This window comes from Rhinopithecus roxellana, chromosome 6 (assembly GCF_007565055.1).
Source record: "Rhinopithecus roxellana isolate Shanxi Qingling chromosome 6, ASM756505v1, whole genome shotgun sequence".
NCBI lineage: Eukaryota > Metazoa > Chordata > Mammalia > Primates > Cercopithecidae > Rhinopithecus > Rhinopithecus roxellana.
In genome coordinates, this window is record NC_044554.1 from 135,686,803 (window position 1) to 135,706,736 (window position 19,934).

General features: G+C 42.8%; 1 protein-coding gene across 5 annotated transcripts in view; it reads left to right on the plus strand.

Annotated features, from left to right (window-relative positions):
* The window catches only part of LOC104657346 (S-adenosyl-L-methionine-dependent tRNA 4-demethylwyosine synthase TYW1), a 262,699-nt gene that overhangs the window by 26,021 nt on the left and 216,744 nt on the right, over positions 1 to 19,934 (plus strand). For all 5 annotated transcript variants that reach the window (XM_030932482.1, XM_010357125.2, XM_030932480.1 and 2 more), the window contains one exon: positions 4,218 to 4,340. In XM_030932482.1, coding sequence (XP_030788342.1) covers positions 4,218 to 4,340 — 123 coding nt within the window. The remainder of the gene's footprint in view (positions 1 to 4,217; positions 4,341 to 19,934) is intronic.

The window sequence follows — 19,934 nt, forward strand, 5'->3', positions numbered from 1 at the left end:
CGTGCCCCTGCACTCCAGCGTGGGTGACAGAGTGAGACTCCAGTCTCCAAAAAAAAAAAATTTTTTTTTGCCAAATAAGTTTGAATATCCAGCCTTCTGCTCACCTGTTACTCTTTAGTTCAGGCCAACATCTTTTCTTCCCGAGGGGATTGTCGTATGTTGTTCAGATTTATCCTTGTCTGTAGTCTTGTTTCCCTTAAATTACCTTCTGTCTTCCAGTTGAGTGAGCTATTGAAATGCAGGTTTGTGTTATTTCTCTGTTCAGACCATGCTAGACGCTCCTCATTCTCTCTTTCCAGGGCAGGCAAGATCCTTTGCAGTCTGGCCCACATCTTTCTCTGCTACATTTTCTCCTCATGTCGTATGCTTTATTCTACATCTGCTGGTACTTTCTGAGTGGCGGACAGTAGCTGAATGCCTCGTGGTGCTTGCCTCAGTGACTTTGCCCATCCCCTTCCAACAGCATTCCCACATGTCTTTCCCTGGCCAGGCCTGTTTACTTACCCTTCACATATGACTCAGGTATCGTCTCATTCAGGCAGCTCCCCATGGATTTGGAGCCCGCTACATGGCTTTTTTCGTATTCCTAAACCCTCTCATTCAAGCATTGCCCCTTTAAATGTAGCATCTGTATGTCTCCTACTGGATTGCAATCTTTGTGGGGACCAGGGGAATGTGTTGCATTAATTTTCTAGCGCTACTGGCTACCATGAGTATATTCAGTGTTCAAGAGAACTTTTGAAGTTTCCCAAGGTCACAGAGCCAAGTTAATAGCAGTTTTGATTTGATTTTATGTGAAGATGAAATAGGTTCCTTTTGGAAAAAGTAAATTCTCGACATGAGTCTTTCCATCAGAAACTTGAGTCTAAGGAGAAGTTATCAAGGAGAGTCTAGGACAGGGATCAGCAAACAGGCTCACTGGCCAGATGCAGCCTATTGCCTGTTGTTTTTTGAGACAGGGGCCAGTCTGTCCCTCAGTCTGGAGTGCAGTAGTTAGTGCACAGCTCACTGTAGCCTCTTAATTCCTGGGCTCAAGCGATCCTCCTATCTCAGCCTCCTGAGTAGCTGGGCCTACAGGCGTGCACCACCATGCCCAACCAAGTTTTTAAATTTTTTGTAGAGATGGGGTCCCACTGTGTTGCCCAGGCTGGTCTCAAACTCCTGAGCTCAAGGGATCCTCCTGCCTTGGCCTCCCAAAGTGTTGGGATTACAAGTGTGAGCCAGTGCACCCAGCTCGTTTTTTAATTTTTTAAAATACGGGTTTTGGGAGCATAGCCATGCTCTTTTATGTATTGTCATAGCTGCTTTAGTGTTAGAGGGGGGCAGATTTGCGTAGTTAAGACAGGATTGTATGTCCCACAAGGTCAGAAATACTTACAATTTGGTGTTTTACAGCAAAAGTTACACTGACTTCTTGTCCAGGATAACATGGGGAGATTGGACCAGATGATTCGTGATGTCTCTTCTGTGTCTAAGATTCTGAAATGTATTGGAAATGATGAGGTAGGAGCACAGCACACATGGGCAATACGGAACTTATTGCAATTCTAGGAAAATGAGTACATCAGGAGATCCTAATACTGAAGGTATTCTTATATATTTAGACAAACTGGTTGGGAAACACTGGACTAGAAGATCTAAAAATGGACTAATTGTTAGAAAGTATGTTTCAGGTGGTATACTTGACTCTCCTTGGTAGCTTGGTCATGAGGCTGGGATATCAGGGTGGAGTTAACTGGCAGAGATTTTCTGTTGAAGCTGGGCTAAATTAAAGAACACATCCATACCCTTATTTCTGGGAACAATTTATTTTGTCATCTGGAAGCAAGGCAGAGAAGACTACTTATTTATTGACAAAGCAAAAGAGATACCAGGGAGCCAGCCACAGTGCCACTTCTGTAGTCTCAGGCTTGGTTTGAAGTAGGAGAGGGTAAGATCGTCCATGGTTATCCTATCATCTGGCGCAGGATAAGGAGTGACCTTGTCTAAGGGGGTCTGTTTTATTTTGTGTTGAACACTTGATCAGCAGCATCTGATTATGATATCTCTCTGCTATGCTGTGGGGCATATTGGCCAGCATATGAAGGTTATTGACATTTTGTTTCTTTTAATTTAATTTAATTTTTTTCTTTTTTTTGAGACGGAGTTTTGCTCTGTTGCCAAGGCTGGAGTGCAGTGTTGCGATCTTGGCTCACTGCAACCTCCACCTCCTGGATTAAAGCAATTCTCCTGTCTCAGCCTCTGGAGTAGCTGGGACTACACGTGCATGCCACCACACCCTGGCTAATTTTTGTATTTTTAGTAGAGACAGGGTTTCACCATGTTGGTCAGCAGGTCTTGAACTCTTAACCTCAGGTGATCCGTCTGCCTTGGCCTCCCAAAGTGCTGGGATTATAGGCGTGAGTCCCTGTGCCTGGCCTGTTTCTTTTAATTTTAAAGTGACCCTTGAGTTACTCAGAAAATACCTGCTGTTGAAAACAAACAACTACTTCACCTCTTAAAAATCTCTTTATCAGCTGGGCACGGTGGCTCACATTTGTAACCCCAGCAATTTGGGAGGCTGAGGCAGGCGGATCACCTGAGGTCAGGAGTCTGAGACCAGCCTGGCCAACATGGTGAAATCCCATCTCTACTAAAAATATAAAAATTAGCCGGGTGTGATGGTGCATGCCTGTAGTCCTAGCTACTCTGGAGGCCGAGGCATGACAATTGCTTGAACCCAGGAGGTAGAGGTTGCAGTGAGCCAAGATCATGCCACTGCACTCCAGCCTGGGTGACAGAGCGAGACTCAAAACAACAACAGCAACAAAACAAACAAAATCTCTCTATTGTTTGATTCTGCCTTATCCTCCATTGGAGAAAGGGATGAAGGCTGCCACGTATTAGCCGTGATTTCTTAACTTCTCTAGCTTTAATTTCCTCATCTATGAGATGATGTTGAACCTATCTACATCATAAATAGTTGAGGATGAAATGAATGGGTATATAAACATTGTGCTGGGGACGTAGTAGATACTCCGCAAATGTGTCTTCCCAGTGATGTCACATTTCCTCTACTTCTGCTTGGCATGTGTCTCGTTCCCCTGAGCCCAGCTCATGTCACTGTGACGTGGGAGGGCAGGTGAAGTGTTAGTTGTTCTCACTCCATCATGCCCTTTCACAGTTATGAGTCTGATGCTAAAGACTTAAGATTTATTTCTTCATTGTTGTTGTTGTTGTTTTGTAGAGATGAGGGTTTCACTATGTTGCCCAGGCTGGTCTTGAACTCCTGGCTTCAAGTGACGCTTCTGCATCAGTCTCCTAAGTAGTTGGGACTATAGGCATGTGCTACCACATCTGGCTAATTGTGTACATTTTTTGTAGCAATGTGGTCTTGCTGTGTTGCCCAGGCTGGTTTCAAACTCCTGACCTCAAGCAGACCTCCCTTCTTAGCCTCACAAAGTGCTGGGATTGTGGGTATGAGCCACTATACCCAGCCTAGATTTTATTTTTAAATTAAGAATTTATAGGCTGGACGCGGTGGCTCAAGCCTGTAATCCCAGTACTTTGGGAGGCCGAGACAGGCGGATCACGAGGTCAGGAGATCGAGACCATCCTGGCTAACACGGCGAAACCCCGTCTCTACTAAAAATACAAAAAACTAGCCAGGCGAGGTGGCGGGCCCCTGTAGTCCCAAGCTACTTGGGAGGCTGAGGCAGGAGAATGGCGTAAACCTGGGAGGCAGAAATTGCAGTGAGCTGAGATCCAGTCACTGCACTCCAGCCTGGGCGACAGAGCGAGACTCCGTCTCAAAAAAAAAAAAAAAAAAGAATTTATAGACAGCCGGGCACTGTGTCTCATGCCTGTAATCTTAGCACTTCGGGAGGCTGAGGTGGGTGGATTACCTGAGGTCCGGGGTTTGAGACCAGCCTGGCCAACATGGTGAAACCCTGTCTCTACTAAAAATACAAAAATTAGCCGGGTGTGGTGGTATGCACCTGTGATCCTAGCTACTTGGGAGGCTGAGGCAGGAGAATCACTTGCACCCAAGAGGCGGAGGTTGCAGTAAGCCGAGATCACGCCACTGCACTCCAGCCTGGGTGACAGAGTGAGACCCTGTCTCAAAAAAAAAAAAGCAAGAATTTAGAGACGTAGTGAATTCTCAGTGTGGGAGGGGTGTAAGAGAACTTTGTCTTTGCCCCTTTGAACACTGTGTTTCTGAAGCATTTCTCTTTCAGGAGGAAGAACCCTTTGAGAGCTCCAGTGAAGAAGAGTTTGGTGGTGAGGACCGTCAGAGCCTCAATTCCATTGTTGATGTTGAAGATTTGGGCAAAATTATGGATCATGTGAAGAAAGAAAAGGTACCATTACTTTGGGAAATGTTGCACTTGGCTCCCACAGTTGGTTAACATGTAGTATTTATTGCTGTGTAGTCCATCTGAGCTCACAAGAAGAGTTTCATTTCTCTAGCTTCTGTCTTGAGGGTTTTATAATTTTTTTTTGCCATTTTTCATGAGCATGGTGAACATCTCCCCTCTCAGCCCTGTGAAAGTCAGCTCATCAGAGGATAAGCAGGAGATTTGAGAACAAGGACTGAGGACAGTGTAGATCAGGGGCGTCCAATCTTTTGGCTTTCCTGGGCCACATTGGTAGAAAAATTGTCTTGGGCAACACATAAAATACACTAATGATAGCTGATGAGCTTAAAAAAAAATGGCAAAAAAAAAATCTTAAAATGTTTTTAAAAAGTTTATAAATTTGTGTTGGGCCAGTGGGCTGTGGTTTGGACAAGCTTGGTGTAGATGGTCAGAGATTTTATTCAGGGCTATTTGAAGATGAACAACATGATAGGATTTATTATGGTTGAGATTCCAAGTGAAGCTCCAGTGTTAATTTGCTTCTCTGCTGTATAGACTAAATGGTGTTGGGGCTTAAGGATGGCAGCCTGGTCTGTGGGTGTGGAGATCAGCGTAAGTGGGGCCCCTAGGAATCCAGGAAATATCAGTCTGGGATGTGACTGTTTCAGTGACTAGATGAATGTGAGAATGTACGATGCAATAGGATTACATGCAGATTCCAGTGATCTAAAATTGAAATAATAGCCGGGTGCGGTGGCTCAAGCCTGTAATCCCAGCACTTTGGGAGGCCGAGACGGGCGGATCATGAGGTCAGGAGATCGAGACCATCCTGGCTAACACGGTGAAACCCCGTCTCTACTGAAAAATACAAAAAACTAGCCGGGCGAGGTGGCGGGCGCCTGTAGTCCCAGCTACTCCGGAGGCTGAGGCAGGAGAATGGCGTAAACCCAGGAGGCAGAGCTTGCAGTGAGCTGAGATCTGGCCACTGCACTCCAGCCCGGGCGAGAGCGAGACTCCGTCTCAAAAAAAAAAAAAAAATTGAAATAATATTGTATATGCTATACTATAAAAATAACAGCCTCAATTTAACTGTGAAGTTTGGAAAATGAGAATCCCCTAAATTAAAATTATATGTAGTCCATAAGCTTTAAAAAAACGAAAGAAAGCTACTAGAAAATCCAAGAAAATCAAAGCTAAAACCTACACAAATTCAAATGAACTCAGTAAGGTTAGCAGGATATCATAATGTAGAAAGTCAATAGACTTTATATTTCCAAACAATAACCAGTTAGAAGCTATAGTAAAAGAGAAGACCTCATTTAGACTAGCTACATAAAGGATAAATAATTACCTACCAATTTATTTATTTTTTATTTTTTGAGATGGAGTCTCATTCTGTCACCCAGGCTGGAGTGCAGTGGTGTGATCTCGGCTTACTGCAACCTCTGCCTCCTGGGTTCACGTGATTCTTCTGCCTCAGCCTCCCGAGTAGCCGGGACTACAGGCGCACACCACCACGCCCAGCTAATTTTTGTATTTTTAGTAGAGACGGGATTTTACCATGTTGGCCAGGCTGATCTCGAACTCTTGACCTCAGGTAATCTGCCCACCTTGGCCTCCCACAGCGCTGGGATTACATGCGTGAGTTACCACACCTGGCCAACCTACAGATTAATTTAAAAAGAAATGTCTTAAACCTATGTTGGAAAACTTTAAAACATTCCTGAATGATATCAAAGGGGACTCGAGCAAATGGAAAGACATTCCTTATTTTAGGTAGAGTGACTCAGAATGGTAAAGATGTCAGTTCTCTTAATATATAAGTTTGATGGAATCCCAGTAGAATTTCCAGTAGGTCCTCCAGCCTTCTAGATCTATATTGGTCTATTCATGTGGAAAAAATAAACATGGAATAATAATTACGAAAACCCTGGTGAAAGTAGTGATGAGAAGGACTAACCCTCCCACATATTGAAACATACCACAAGGTATCTCTGATTAAAACTGTAGTACTGGCTCATGATGAGACAGAGACCCTTGTAACAGAATAAAATTCTAAGAATATGTAGGAATTTCATATATCTTAAAGGTGGACTCTGAAGACCTGGAGTTTAAAAGGGACTCTAAAAATAAATTATGTTGGCTGAGTGCGGTGGCTCACCCTGTAATCCCAGCACTTTGGGAGGCTGAGGTGATGGGAGGATTTCTTGAGGCCAAGAGTTTGGGACCAGGCTCGGCAACATAGTGAAACCCCATCTCTACAAAAAAAAAAAAAAAAATTAGCTGGATGTGGTGGCATGTGCCTGTAGTCCCAGCTACTTGGGAGGCTGAGGTGGGAGGATTGCTTGAACCTGGGAGTTTGAGGCTGCAGTGTGCTGTGATCATGTCACTGCACCCCGGCCTGCGTGACATTGTGAGATCTTTCAAAAAAAAAAAAAGATGTGAAACATCTGTTAGCTTGTATATACATCAGAATCATTTCCAAATGGAGGAGCGAGCTAAATGTTGAAAAAATTATATAAATAGTAGAATCAGATGGATTATTGTCTAACCTGGAGAAAACTTTTTTATGATTCAAAATCTAGAAGCAATAAAAAACATTAAATTTATGAATGACTTTAAAGTGTTTTACCTGGCCATAAGGAAAATCAAAAGGCAAAACAGGAGGAACTATTTGCCCCATATATCTCAGACAAGGTGTTTATCTTTTTACTATACAATGAACTTTTTAAAACAGGCAGACCTGCAGGCACAGTGGCTTACGCCTGTAATCCCAGCACTTTGGGTGGACGAGGCAGGCACATTATGACGTCAGGAGATTGAGACCATCCTGGCTAATACAGTGAAACACCATCTCTACTAAAAATACAAAAAAATTGCTGGGCACAGTGGCGGGTGCCTGTAGTCCCAGCTACTCGGGAGGCTGAGGCAAGAGATTGGTGTGAATTCTGGAGGTGGAGCTTGTAGAGAGCAGAGATGGCGCCACTGCACTGTGGCCTGGGTGACAGAGCAAGAATCTGTCTCAAAAAAAAAAAAAGGCAGACCTGGTCGGGTGTGGTGGCTCATGCTTGTAATCCCAGCACTTTGGGAGGCTGACGCGGGTGGATCACTTGAGGTCAGGAGCTCGAGACCAGCCTGACCAACATGGTGAAACCCCATCTCTACTAAAAAATACAAAAAAAATTAGCCGGACATAGTGGTGCGTGCCTGTAGTCCCAGCTACTTGGGAGGCTGAGGCATGAGAATCTCTTGAACCCTGGCGGCAGAGGTTGCAGTGAGCTGAGATCATGCCACTGCACTCAAGCCTGGGCAACAGAGTGAGACTCCATCTCAAAAAAAAAGGGAGACCTGGCCAGTTGCTGTGGCTCACACCTGTAATCCCAATACTTTGAGAAGCTGAGGCAGGTGGATCACTTGAGGTTAGGAGTTCGAGACCAGCCTGACCAACATGATGAAAACCTGTCTTTACTGAAAATACAAAATTAACTGGGTGTGGTGGCGCATGCCTATAATTCCAGCCGACCAAAAATATAGTAGAAAAGGTTGGCAAAACACATGAATAAGAATTTCTCAGAAATGACTCTACAAAGAGATTTAAACATGAAAAGATGCTTAACTTTACTTGTAATAAGAGAAATACAAATGAAAACTACACTGATAAACATTTCTCACCTTTCAGAATGTAATAACCAAAACTGAAAAGCTGGATGACATAGTTAGGCGAGGCTGTGAGTAAATAGGCACTCATACCTTGCAGGTGGGAGTCCAGGATGGTCTAGCCTGTATGGAAGGGCTTTTGGCAGTTTTTACCAAAGTCACATAGGCATTTATCCATTATCCAGCAGGCCCAGTTGTATGAATTTGCCTTCAAGATACAGCTTCATTAATGCAAAACAGTATTTCCACAGGCTTATGCATTGCAGCATACATAGCAAACAACTGTGTCCAATACTGGTTGAAAAAAGCATGGTATATCCACACAATAGAATGTTGTTGTGTGGCTCTGAATAACACTATGGTGGATTGATATGCATTACTGTGATTTCCAAGTAGTGTTGGATTTGATTTGGAGGCTGATATGGACTTAAGATTTTTAAAAATGTGCACTTACATTTGCAAACTTAGTTTAAATATGCATATATATGTGTGTGTGTGTGTGTATATATATAAATAGTATTTTCTAGCTATGTTCACTGAAAGGACTTAGCATGTTCTGACATCGATTCTCTGGCACCAAATGGGTACCTTGTAATTCAGTTCAATTCTGATATGTCTTACCCAGAGTTAGTGTCTGACTGCACAGGTTTAGGGCACAGTCCTCTAGAAGACTACCCTGACTTCAGATACCAGCTGGAAGTCTCACAGCTACCTACTTTTCTGCCGGAATGACTCACAGAACTTCCCGAAAGCTCTATACTTAAGATTGCTGGTTTTGTTTTTGTTTTTTTGATGTTTTTGAGACAGGGTCTCACTCCTTCATCCAGGCTGAAGTACAGTGGTGTGATCATGGCTCACTGCAACCTTGAAATCCTGGGCTCAAGGGATCCTCCCATCTTGGCCTCCTGAGTAGCTAGGACTACAGACATGCACCAACATGCCAAGAACATTTTTAATTTTTTTGTAGGGACAAGGTCTCACCATGTTGCCCAGGCTGATTTAGGTTGCAGTTTTATTATAAAGGCCACAGATCAGAAACGGTCAAATGGAAGACATACTCTCGGGCAAGGTCCAGGGAGTGGGCATGAGGAAGAGACACGGAGCTTCTGTGTCCCCTCCTCTGGGAATCCAGGCACATCAGTCTGTTCCTCAACCAGGAAGCCCCACTGAGCTTCAGTGTCCAGGGTTTTTGTTGGTGTCCCATCATGCAAGCACGATTGGTTAAATCATTTGGTAGTTGATTAAGCTCGATCTCCAGTGAACTTCTTTTCCTCAAAGGTCAGGCTGGCCCTAAATTCTAATCCTCTAATCATGTGATTTCTTTCTGGTGATCAGCCTTCATCCTGAATCTATTACTTAGGAAATGCCAAGGTTTTCTGAAGCTATGTATCAAGAACCAGGTCAAAGACCAGATATATGTGGCCAGGTGTGGTGGCTCATCCCTGTAATCCCAGCACTTTGGGAGGCTGAGGCAGGCGGATCACCTGATGTCAGGAGTTCGAGACCAGCCTGGCCAACATGGTGAAACCCGGTCTCTACTAAAAATACAAAAATTAGCTGGGCATGGTGGCGTATACCTGTAATCCCAGCTACTCGGGAGGCTGAGATAGGAGAATCACTTGAACCCGGGAGGCGGAGCTAGATTGTGCCATTGCACTCCAGCCTAGGCGACAGGGTGAGACTCCATCTCAAAAAAAAAAAAAAAAAAAAAAATCCGTCTGTGTGCGGCTCAAACAGGAGGCATGTTGTGTAGGAGAAGGCTTCTAGATACTAACCATGTAAGGCATGAGAGAATTAGAAAATCAGCTGTTTGCAATTCCTAGTGTAATAACTGATTTAAGTAAGGATTCAGCCGGGTACGGTGGCTCACGCCTGTAATCCCAGTACTTTGGGAGGCTGAGGTGGGCAGATCACCTGTGGTCAGGAGTTCGAGACCAGCCTGGCCAACATAGTGAAACCCCCGTCTCTACTAAAAATACAAAAATTAGCCTGGCGTGGTGGCACACACCTGTAGTCCCAGCTACTGGGGAGGCTGAGGCAGGAGAGTCACTCCAACCTGGAAGGCGGAGGTTGCAGTGAGCTGAGATTGCACCATTGCACTCCAGCCTGGGCAACAGAGCAAGATTCCTTCTCAAAAACAAAACAAAACAAAACAAATTGATTTAAGCAAGGATTGTGTGAAATGTCTTTGGGGAATAGATATTCAGTGTCTCAAAATGTCATCCCACAAACTAAACCAACTAGAAATGAGGAATGAGTGGGGAAAACCCCCCACATATTAGTTTCTAATTTCAGAGGGATTAGAAACTAATCCCTCTGATTACAAATGGAGAGATCAGGGGATTCCCACCTATACTAAGCAACCAAATTTAGCATTATCATTTCTGATAAAATTGGACCCATGTTCCTCCTGATATGATGTATATAGCAAGACACACACACATCATCATCTATGTAGTTTCGTGTCAAAAAATGTTTGGCTTGAATCTTATTATGGGGAAACAATCAGACAAATCCAGTATTTGCCACAAGCCTTTTAGATTCTGTAAATGTCAATGTCATAAACAATAACAACAAAAAAACATGGTGAGGCGATCACCATTCTAGGATTAAAAGAGACAATGGAGCCGGGCGCGGTGGCTCACGCCTGTCATCCCAGCAGTTTGGGAGGCCGAGGCAGGTGGATCACGAGGTCAGGAGATTAAGACCATCCTGGCTAACACCGTGAAACCCCATCTCTATTAAAAATTGAAAAAATTAGCTGGGCGTGGTGGCAGGTGCCTGTAGTCCCAGTTACTCTGGAGACTGAGGCAGGAGAATGGCATGAACCCAGGAGGCGGAGCTTGCAGTGAGCCGAGATTGCGCCACTGCACTCCAGCCTGGGTGACAGAGCGAGACTCTGTCTCAGAAAAAAAAGAGACAATGAAAAAAAAACCCCAAATGCATTTTGTAAATTTTAGTCTTGGATCAAAGAGAGAAGACCATTGTTTGGACATTTTGGGAAATTTGCAGTGGATTTTTTGGTTTTATTTTTATTTTTTATTTTTGGAGACAGGGTCTCACTCTGTCACCCAGCCTATTTGTTAGCTGCTGTTTTGGATCTCCATAGGGTTTGGGAGCAGCTGCAGGGAGGCAGGACAGATAAAGAGAAGTAATCCGGGCGTGCTGAATCACGCATGTAATCCCAGCACTTTGGGAGGCTGAGACGGATGGATCACTTGAGCTCAGGAGTTTGAGACCAGCATGGGCAACATGGCGAAACCCTGTCTCTACCAAAAATACAACAGCAAAAATTAGCCAGGTGTGATGGCGCCTGTAATCCCAGCTACTCGGGAGGCTGAGGCAGGAGAATCACTTGAGCCTGGGAGACAGAGGTTGTAGTGAGCTGAGATCGTGTCGCTGCCCTCCAGTCTGGATGACGGGAGTAAGACCCTGTCTCAAAAAAAAAGAAAAGTGGGAAAGTTCTTACTTGATTACTGCTATCATAGATGTCTTTGTGCTCTGTCTCCTAGTCATGTGTTTTGAGTTGACTCTCTTTCCAGGGAATATTTTCATGGCTTCTTAGGAGATACCTTCTATGACCATATCCCTGGCAAGTCCCTTGCCCTGAGCAAAATGTACTCTGAGAAGCTGAGAGGTGTACTTCTTTTTCTTTTTCCTTCTTTTTTGAGCCCATTTCCCGGCAGTAGAGAAGTATACCTTTGTTTTTTTTTTTTTTGAGGTAGAATCTTGCTGTCTCATCCAGGCTGGGGTGCAGTGGCACAATCTCAGCTCACTGCAACCTCTGCCTCCCAGGTTCAAGTGATTCTCCTGTGTAAGCCTCTTGAGTAGCTGCTATTACAGGTGCGTACCACCACGCCTGGCTAATTTTTGTATTTTTAGTAGAGACGGAGTTTCACCATGTTGGCCAGGCTGGCCTTGAACTCCTGACCTCAGGTGATCCGCCTGCCTGAGCCTCCCAAAGTGTTGGCATTCCAGGTGTGAGCCACCATGCCTGGCCAAGAAGTATACTGATGGCTGCTTAGTCCCTCCTCTGTGCCCTGTCTCTCTGGCTTCTCTTTTGAAGTCTGTCACCTGCTCTCTGCTCTACTTGACCAATGGGTCAGGATCTGAGATTTCCCTCACTCCCATCCTGCTGTCAGGGGAACACTCCTGAATTCTTTATTTGGAGGGGACAGGCCAATTCCTACCCAGCAGTAGTGCTCACTTGCTAATGCAAGTAGCTGATCTGTTTGCTTCTAAATTTCCTGGGCGGCGGCCATACCTCAATCTGTAATCCTCTGAGGGCGGGGGATACAGAGCAACTTCTTTGAGAGGCTGGGATTGGCACTTTTCTTGTGGGGCTAGAGATAAGAGGCTGACAGCTCCCTGCAGCCTCTCTCCTTTTGAGGGAGTGGAGAGAAATTAAAGTACCTTACCAACATTCTCCAGAGAAATCTTCAAATACCCTGTCTCATTACCTCCATTCTTTCTACTCTTTCATCTCCGTGATCTGGGGGAGCCTTTTTTTTTTTTTTTTTTGAGATAGAGCCTTGCTCTGTCACCAAGGCTAGAGTGTAGTAGCATGATCTTGGCTCAGGGCAACCTCCGCCTCCGGGGTTCAAGCAGTTCCCTGCCTCAGCCTCCTGATAAGCTGGGATTACAGGCACCTGCCACCATGCCCAGCTAATTTTTGTATTTTTAGTAGAGACAGGGTTTCACCGTCTTGGCCAGGCTGGTCTTGAAGAACTCCTGACCTCATGATCTGCCTGCCTTGGCCTCCCAAAATGCTGGGATTACAGGTGTGAGCCACTGCACCCGGCCGTGGGAGCCATTTTTAATGTTGTAAAACTGTTTCTCAGATATTTCTTTGAGAAATTTTAACTTGATCTGATCTTCTCTTTGTAGTCTCATTTAATTAATTAATTACTTTTTATTTTTTGTTTTTTTTTTTTTTTTGAGATAGAATCTTGCTCTGTTGCCCAGGCCGGAGTGCAGTGATGTGATCTCAGCTCACTGCAACCTTCTCCTTCTGGGTTCAAGTGATTCTCCTGCCTCAACCTCCCGAGTAGCTGGAATTACAGATGTATGCCACCACACCTGGCTATTTTTTGTATTTTTTTTAGTACAGATGGGGTTTTGCCATGTTGGCCAGGCTGATGTCAAACTCCTGGCCTCAAGTGATCCACCTGCCTTGGCCTCCCAAAGTGCTGGGATTACAGTCATGAGCCACCGCGCCTGGCCTCCTTTAATTTAAAACCCTGTTTACATGTGTTTAAAAATTTCACAGACAGCAGTCCTCTGTTCCTGTTTTTCCTGGATCCGCTTTTCATAGTAACCACAGTTTTCAGTTTGACAATATTCTTCCAGGTATTTTATTGCCTTTTATAAACACATTTATGTTTTGTTATAATTTTGTTTTTTGGCTACACGAATGGGATCATTTTGTACTCCTGGTCTGCAGACTGCTTTTCTTTCCCTTTAACATGACAGTTTTCTGGTCCTGTCAGTCATATTAGATGAATTCAATGTAAGGTTCATTTTAAGGTAGTTTGTTATGATGCCCCACAATTTATTTGGCTCTTGTTCATTAACATTGAGGTGTTTTCTCATTTTTGTAATGGATACTCTTGCTTATGTTTTTTTTGTGACTGATATAAACTTATCTGAAGAGTAAATTCCTAAAATTGAAATTCTGGCATCAAAGGGAATTTGTAGTTTTAATATTTCCAAATTGCCTTGTAAAAGTTGCAAAAAGTTTCCCTTCTGCTTCCATTGTAGAAGAGAATTGAGAGTACCTGTTTTTGTACATCCGAGGTGTTATCAGTCTTTCAGATCTTGCCAATCTGAAAAATAGTAGCTTTGTGTTAATTTGCATTTTTAAAATTGTGAGTGAGATTGGGTGCATTTTGTGTTTATTGTTCATTTGCCTTTTTTCTTTTCCTGTGAAACATTTCTTTCTTTCTTTTTTTTTTTTTTTTTGAGATGGAATCTTGCCTTTTTTTTTTGAGACGAAGTTTCACTCTGTCGCCCAGACTGGAGTGCAGTGGCGCTATCTTGCTCACTGCAACCTCCACCTTCCAGATTTGAGCTATTCTCTTGCCTCAGCCTCCCAAGCAGCTGGGACTACAGGTACATGCCACCACACACCCCCTAAGTTTTTGTGTTTTTAGTAGAGATGGGGTTTCACCGTGTTAGCCAGGATGGTCTTGATCTCCTGATCTTGTGATCTGCCCTCCTCGGCCTCCCAAAGTGCTGGGATTACAGGTGTGAGCCACTGTGCCCGACTGGTTCTATTGTTCTTAAGTTCGAGGCTCCCATTGTCCTCTGGTCAGTATAATTTTGTTTGTTTGTTTGTTTGTTTGTTTTGAGATGGAGTCTTGCTCTGTCACCCAGGCTGGAGTGCAGTGGTGCAATCTCAGCTCACTGCAAGCTCCACGTCCGGGGTTCACGCCATTCTCCTGCCTCAGTCTCCCGAGTAGCTGGGATTACAGGCGCCCGCCACCACACCTGGCTAATTTTTTGGTATTTTTTAGTGGAGATGGGATTTCACCGTATTAGCCAGGATGGTGTCGATCCCTTGACCTCGTGATCCACCTGCCTTGGCCTCCCAAAATGCTGGGATGACAGGCGTGAGCCACCGCGCCTGGCCAATTTTTTTTTTTTTTGAAATGGAGTCTCGCTGCGTTGCCCAGGCTGGAGTGCAGTGGTGTGATCTCGGCTCACTGCAACCTCCACCTCCTGGGTTCAAGCATTTCTCCCATCCCAGCCTCCCGAGTAGCTGGGATTACAGGCATATGCCACCATGCCTGTCTAATTTTTGTATTTTTTGTAGAGATGGGGTTTTCACCATGTTGGCCAGGGTGATTTTGAACTCCTGACCTCAAGTGATCCACCGCCTCGGCCTCCCAAAGTGCTAGGATGACAGGCATGAGCCACCGGGCCTGGCCTTGCTTAGACGTTTTAAATTTGCTTATACATTTTCTTAGAGTTGGTCATTTGATGTGCTTTCAAGTTTTCTGCTCTTATAATTAACACTGGTCTGAGACCTTTCATACTTTTGAAAGATGTATGAATATTTTCCTACATTTACACATTCCCCATATTGATATCCTGGGTCAAAGTGAATGTGTAATGTTATGACTCTTAATTAAAAATCTGAGTAATTTTCATCGGTGAAATTGTCTTAAAATGATGCATGAGATAGCTAATTTAGAGATTTTTGTATTTTCTGCCAGGTTAAGCTTTATTTAAAAGCTTTGTTTAGCTGGGCGCAGTGGCTCATGCCTGTAATCCCAGCACTTTGGGAAGCCTAGGTAGGTGGATCGCTTGAGCTCTGGAGTTTGAGACCAGCCTGGGCAACATGACGAAACCCCGTCTTTACAAAAAATACAAGAATTAGCTGTGTGTGATGGTGCATGCCTGTAATTCCAACTACTGGGAGGCTGAGGTGGGAGGATCGCTTGAGCCTGGGAGGTGGAGGTTGTAGTGAGCCAAGATCATGCCACTGCACTCCAGCCTGGGTGATAGAGCGAGATCCTATCTCAAAAAAAAAAAAAAAAAAAAAAATTAAAAACTTTGTTTATAGTGGGTGAAGAGTTTGGGGTAATTTATGGGTATGTATTTTTCTTTGCTTTTTCATCTTATGGCCATTAGAGGGCACTGGAGAAAACATTAATGAAGGTTTTGGACATCCATGTACATTATTTTTTGAAATGTAATGAATTTGGGCTTTATGAGCTTTAAGCAGCTGGTTTATGATATTTCAACTTTCTCATAAAAATCTCTTATAAAATCATCAGATCTTTGGGAAAAGTACCTATTTTTTTTCCAACTTTAGTATGACACGAAAATAAGCTGTCAGTTTTCGTTTTTCATGATTGTTAGGTTACAGCAGAGTGTTCAAATAGATCTTGTTTTCGATTTATATGGGATATGGGATACTAAACTTGGCAGTGGAGGTTTTACTGCTTGGCTTTTCTTTTTCTTTTCTTTTTCTGGCATTTTCTTTTTTCTTTTCTTTTCTTTCTTTCTTTTTTTTTTTTTGAGAGTCTCGCTGTGTCGCCCAGGCTGGAGTGCAGTGGCAAAATATCATCTCACGGCAACCCCGCCTCCCAGGTTCATGCAATTCTCTTGCCTCAGCCTCATGAGTAACTGGGATTATAAGCGCCTGCCACCACGCCTGGCTAATTTTTGTATTTTTAGTAGAGACAGCGCCTCGCCATGTTGGCCAGGCTGGTCTTGAACTCCTGACCTCAGGTGATCCACCTGCCTCAGCCTCCCAAAGTGCTGGGATTACAGGTGTGAGCCACTGAGCCTGGCTTTTTCTGGCATTTTCTTTGGGGCTGGTTCACACATATTCTCCGAGTGCTTTCCACATGATCATCCATGACACACCGCATGAAATTGCCTTAGTTGTTACTGTTGGGGGAAGTAATATGTGCCAGTGCTTAAGAGTTGGGCTGAAGCACTGTCATTGTAAGACTGGTTTTTGAGTAATACTAACTTTCATGGAGTCATATATCTCAGTTTGTGTATGTGGACAAATTATTTTACCCCTCTGTGCTTCCATTTTCTCATTTGTAATGTGGGAGATAATAGTATCTGCCTTGTAAAGTTCTTATGTAGATTAAAACAGTTAATCCAGCCACATTGTATTTTCTTGTATAGTAGTTAATTTTTTTTATATAATAATATTATATTCTAATTCTAATTATATTCTAATTCTACTAGAATTAATATATAATCATTTTAGAATTAATTGTATAACAATTATATAATTATATTAGAATTGTATAACAATTACATAATTATATTAGAATTAATTATATAACAATTATATAATTATATTAGAATTAATTGTATAACCATTATACAATCATATTAGAATTAATTATATAGCAAGTATATAATCATATTAGAATTATATAATAATTATATAATTAGAATTAGAATATATTAACTAATTATTCTAATATAATTATATATTAGCATATAATATTATATATAATTAGAATTAGAATATAATATTAACTAATTATTCTAATATAATTATATGTTATTAGTATAATATATATAATTAAAATTAGAATATATTAACTATTATTCCAATATAATTAGAATATATTAACTATAATAGTTAATAATTAGAATATAATATTAACTTATATAAGAATATGTCTTCAAATAGGATAGATTTGGTCCTACCAAAACACCACCATGGTATTCTGCTTCCTTCCCTTTGTAGTAATATCTAAGACTTCTAGGACTGAAGATAATTTGAAGGATGAGAGTAGTTTCTAAGAACTAGAGCACTAAACTTTGAAACACTGGAATGTTAGGGAGACAGATGGAGATGTCAGGGGAATGGGGTGTTAGGGGTGGCATGTTTGGGAAACCCTAAACAGTTTGGTGTGCCTGGAGTTGAGTAGGGGTAGGGATGTGTGGAGCTGTGACATAGAGAAGGAAGACGGGGTAGGATCCTAGAGGCTTCTCAAGTCCTGCAGTGGAGGGCTGAGCTTTCTCCTGAAGGCAGTGGGAGGCAATGTGATTTGATTGAATAGGAGAATGGGTTAGGGGGTGTGGGGAGAGAGGAGAGTTCCAGTGTAGGTTTAAAATACTAGGAGGCTGGGTGCAGTGGTTTATGCCTGTAATCCCAGCACTTTGGGAGGCTGAGGCTGGTGGATCACCTGAGGTCTGGAGTTCAAGATCAGCCTGGCAAACATGGCGAAACCTCATTTCTACTAAAAATACAAAAGTTAGCTGGACGTGGTGGCACACGCCTGTAATCCCAGCTACTCGGGAGGCTGAGGCAGGAGAATCGCTTGAACCTGAGAGAAGGAGGTTTCAGTGAGCCGAGATTGTGCCTCTGTACTCTAGTCTAGGCAATAGCCTGAGACAACCCTGTCTCAAAAAATAAAGGAAAAAAGGAGAAATCAAAATACAGACTAGATTATTTCACTCAATCCTCACAGTGACCTTGAGATAATCATACTATTATTATCTGCAATTTAGCATTTCACAGATAAGCAACTGAGGCTTAGGTTAAGCCATTTGTCCATCGTCAGGTGGCTGGTAAATTGACGGGTTCAAGCCTGGACTCCATCTGTCTATGTCACTCCTCTTGGCTGTCTCCCCAGGGAAGGGTGGTTCTCAGAAGAGAAGTTGTAGTGTTTAGAGAACCACGAGTCAGGAGGAGCCTGGTAATTTTTATATTATTTATTTTCTGTTTCTCTTATGTTGTGATTTGTAAAGCCTATTGCTACTTTTTTTTTTTTTTTTTTTCCTGCAGTAAATAAATGTTGCTAAATACTCCCCACAGCAATGTTCTGGCTAAGCAGACAAACACTAACATCAGCATCATTAATTTTGGAAATAAATGGCAAATGCCTGACAGTTACTCACTGGAGAAACATTTCAATTTACCAGCTATTTAAATTGCAGAAGGATCTCAGTATGTCCAGTTCTGATTATAAAGTTATATTGGTATTGCAGTGGAATAACAGGAAGCTAGTTTCAGATTATTTTTAAGGCTTTGGAGTGTTTACTTCACCTAGAAACAGGAGGTGATATCCTTTCAAGCCCAATATGCTGCCCTTAAGCTGTCTTGACTCACCATGGTCTCTGTAGCTAGGAGCACTTAACAGTGAGTCCCCACGTTATCTTGTTAAGGTAGGTTATCCAAAATAGAATTACTGTGTCAGAGTAAAGCTCTTGACACGCTTGGGCACACTGCTTTTCCACAAGTTCAAAAGGCATTTTTAGAATGCAGTATATACAAAATCTTTGAGTAATGGTGAAAATTGATCATTTTAAAACTGAACCATGACCAGTGAGTGATATGTTGGAGATTCATTTATTAAAGAAATAGGATTCTAAATGTGGGGTTAAATTACAGCAAAAGTTATTAAATATTAATTATTATTATTTTTTTACTGTGACTCCTTTTCAGTGATTAATTTTATTAGTTTAGATTAATATTAAAACTCTACTTCATGTATAATTAAACATAAAGAAGAGTTTTTTTTTTTTTTCTTTTTCTCTTTTGAGATGGTGTCTTGCTTTGTTGCCCAGGTGTGATCTCAGCTCACTGCAACCTCCGCCTCCCAGATTCAAGTGATTCTTCTGCCTCAGCCTTCCGAGTAGCTGGGACCACAAGCGCATGTCACCACACCTGGCTGATTTTTTAATTTTTAGTTGAGGTGGGGTTTCATCATGTTGGACAGGCTGGTCTTGAACTCCTGAGTCCCAAGTGATCTGCCCGCCTTAGCCTCCCAAAGTGCTGGGATTACAGGCATGAGCCACCACGTCCAACCTGAGTTTTTAATATTGAAAGTTACCAGGTTTAGAATTAGTTACTGAAAGAAGTGTGGTCTAAATTTCCAGGTCTAGAAATAGCTGTCTGATAGTTTGGAGGCATTTCTTCATTTATTCAACCAACATTTTCTGAATGCCCACCTTGTGCGGGCATGGCTCCAGGCCTAGCCAGGTTGACTGTCTAGAAAAATGACCTCTAGAGAATTTGGGCATTCTATAGCCAATCTTTTATTTGAGACAGAGTCTGTTGCCCAGGCTGGAGTACAGTGGTACCATCTCGGCTCGTTGCAACCTCTGCCTCCCGGGTTCAAGTGATTCTCATGCCTCAGCCTCCCCAGTAGCTGAAATTACAGGCCTTTGCCACCACACCCAGCTAATTTTTGTATTTTTAGTAGAGATGGGGTTTCACCATGTTGGCCAGGCTGATCTCAAACTCCTGACCTCAGGTGATCCACCCACCTCCGCCTCCCAAAGTGCTAGGATTGCAAATGTGAGCCACCACTCCCAGCCTAGCCAACCTTTTCTATAGGAATTGATAAGAAAAGGAATCACATGATGGTAAAAAAAAGGATCAATCAGAAAGACTCTCTCCTGGGAGAAATGTATGTTTTAGTAAAAAAGCTTGTTTCTTGTATAACTCCTGTT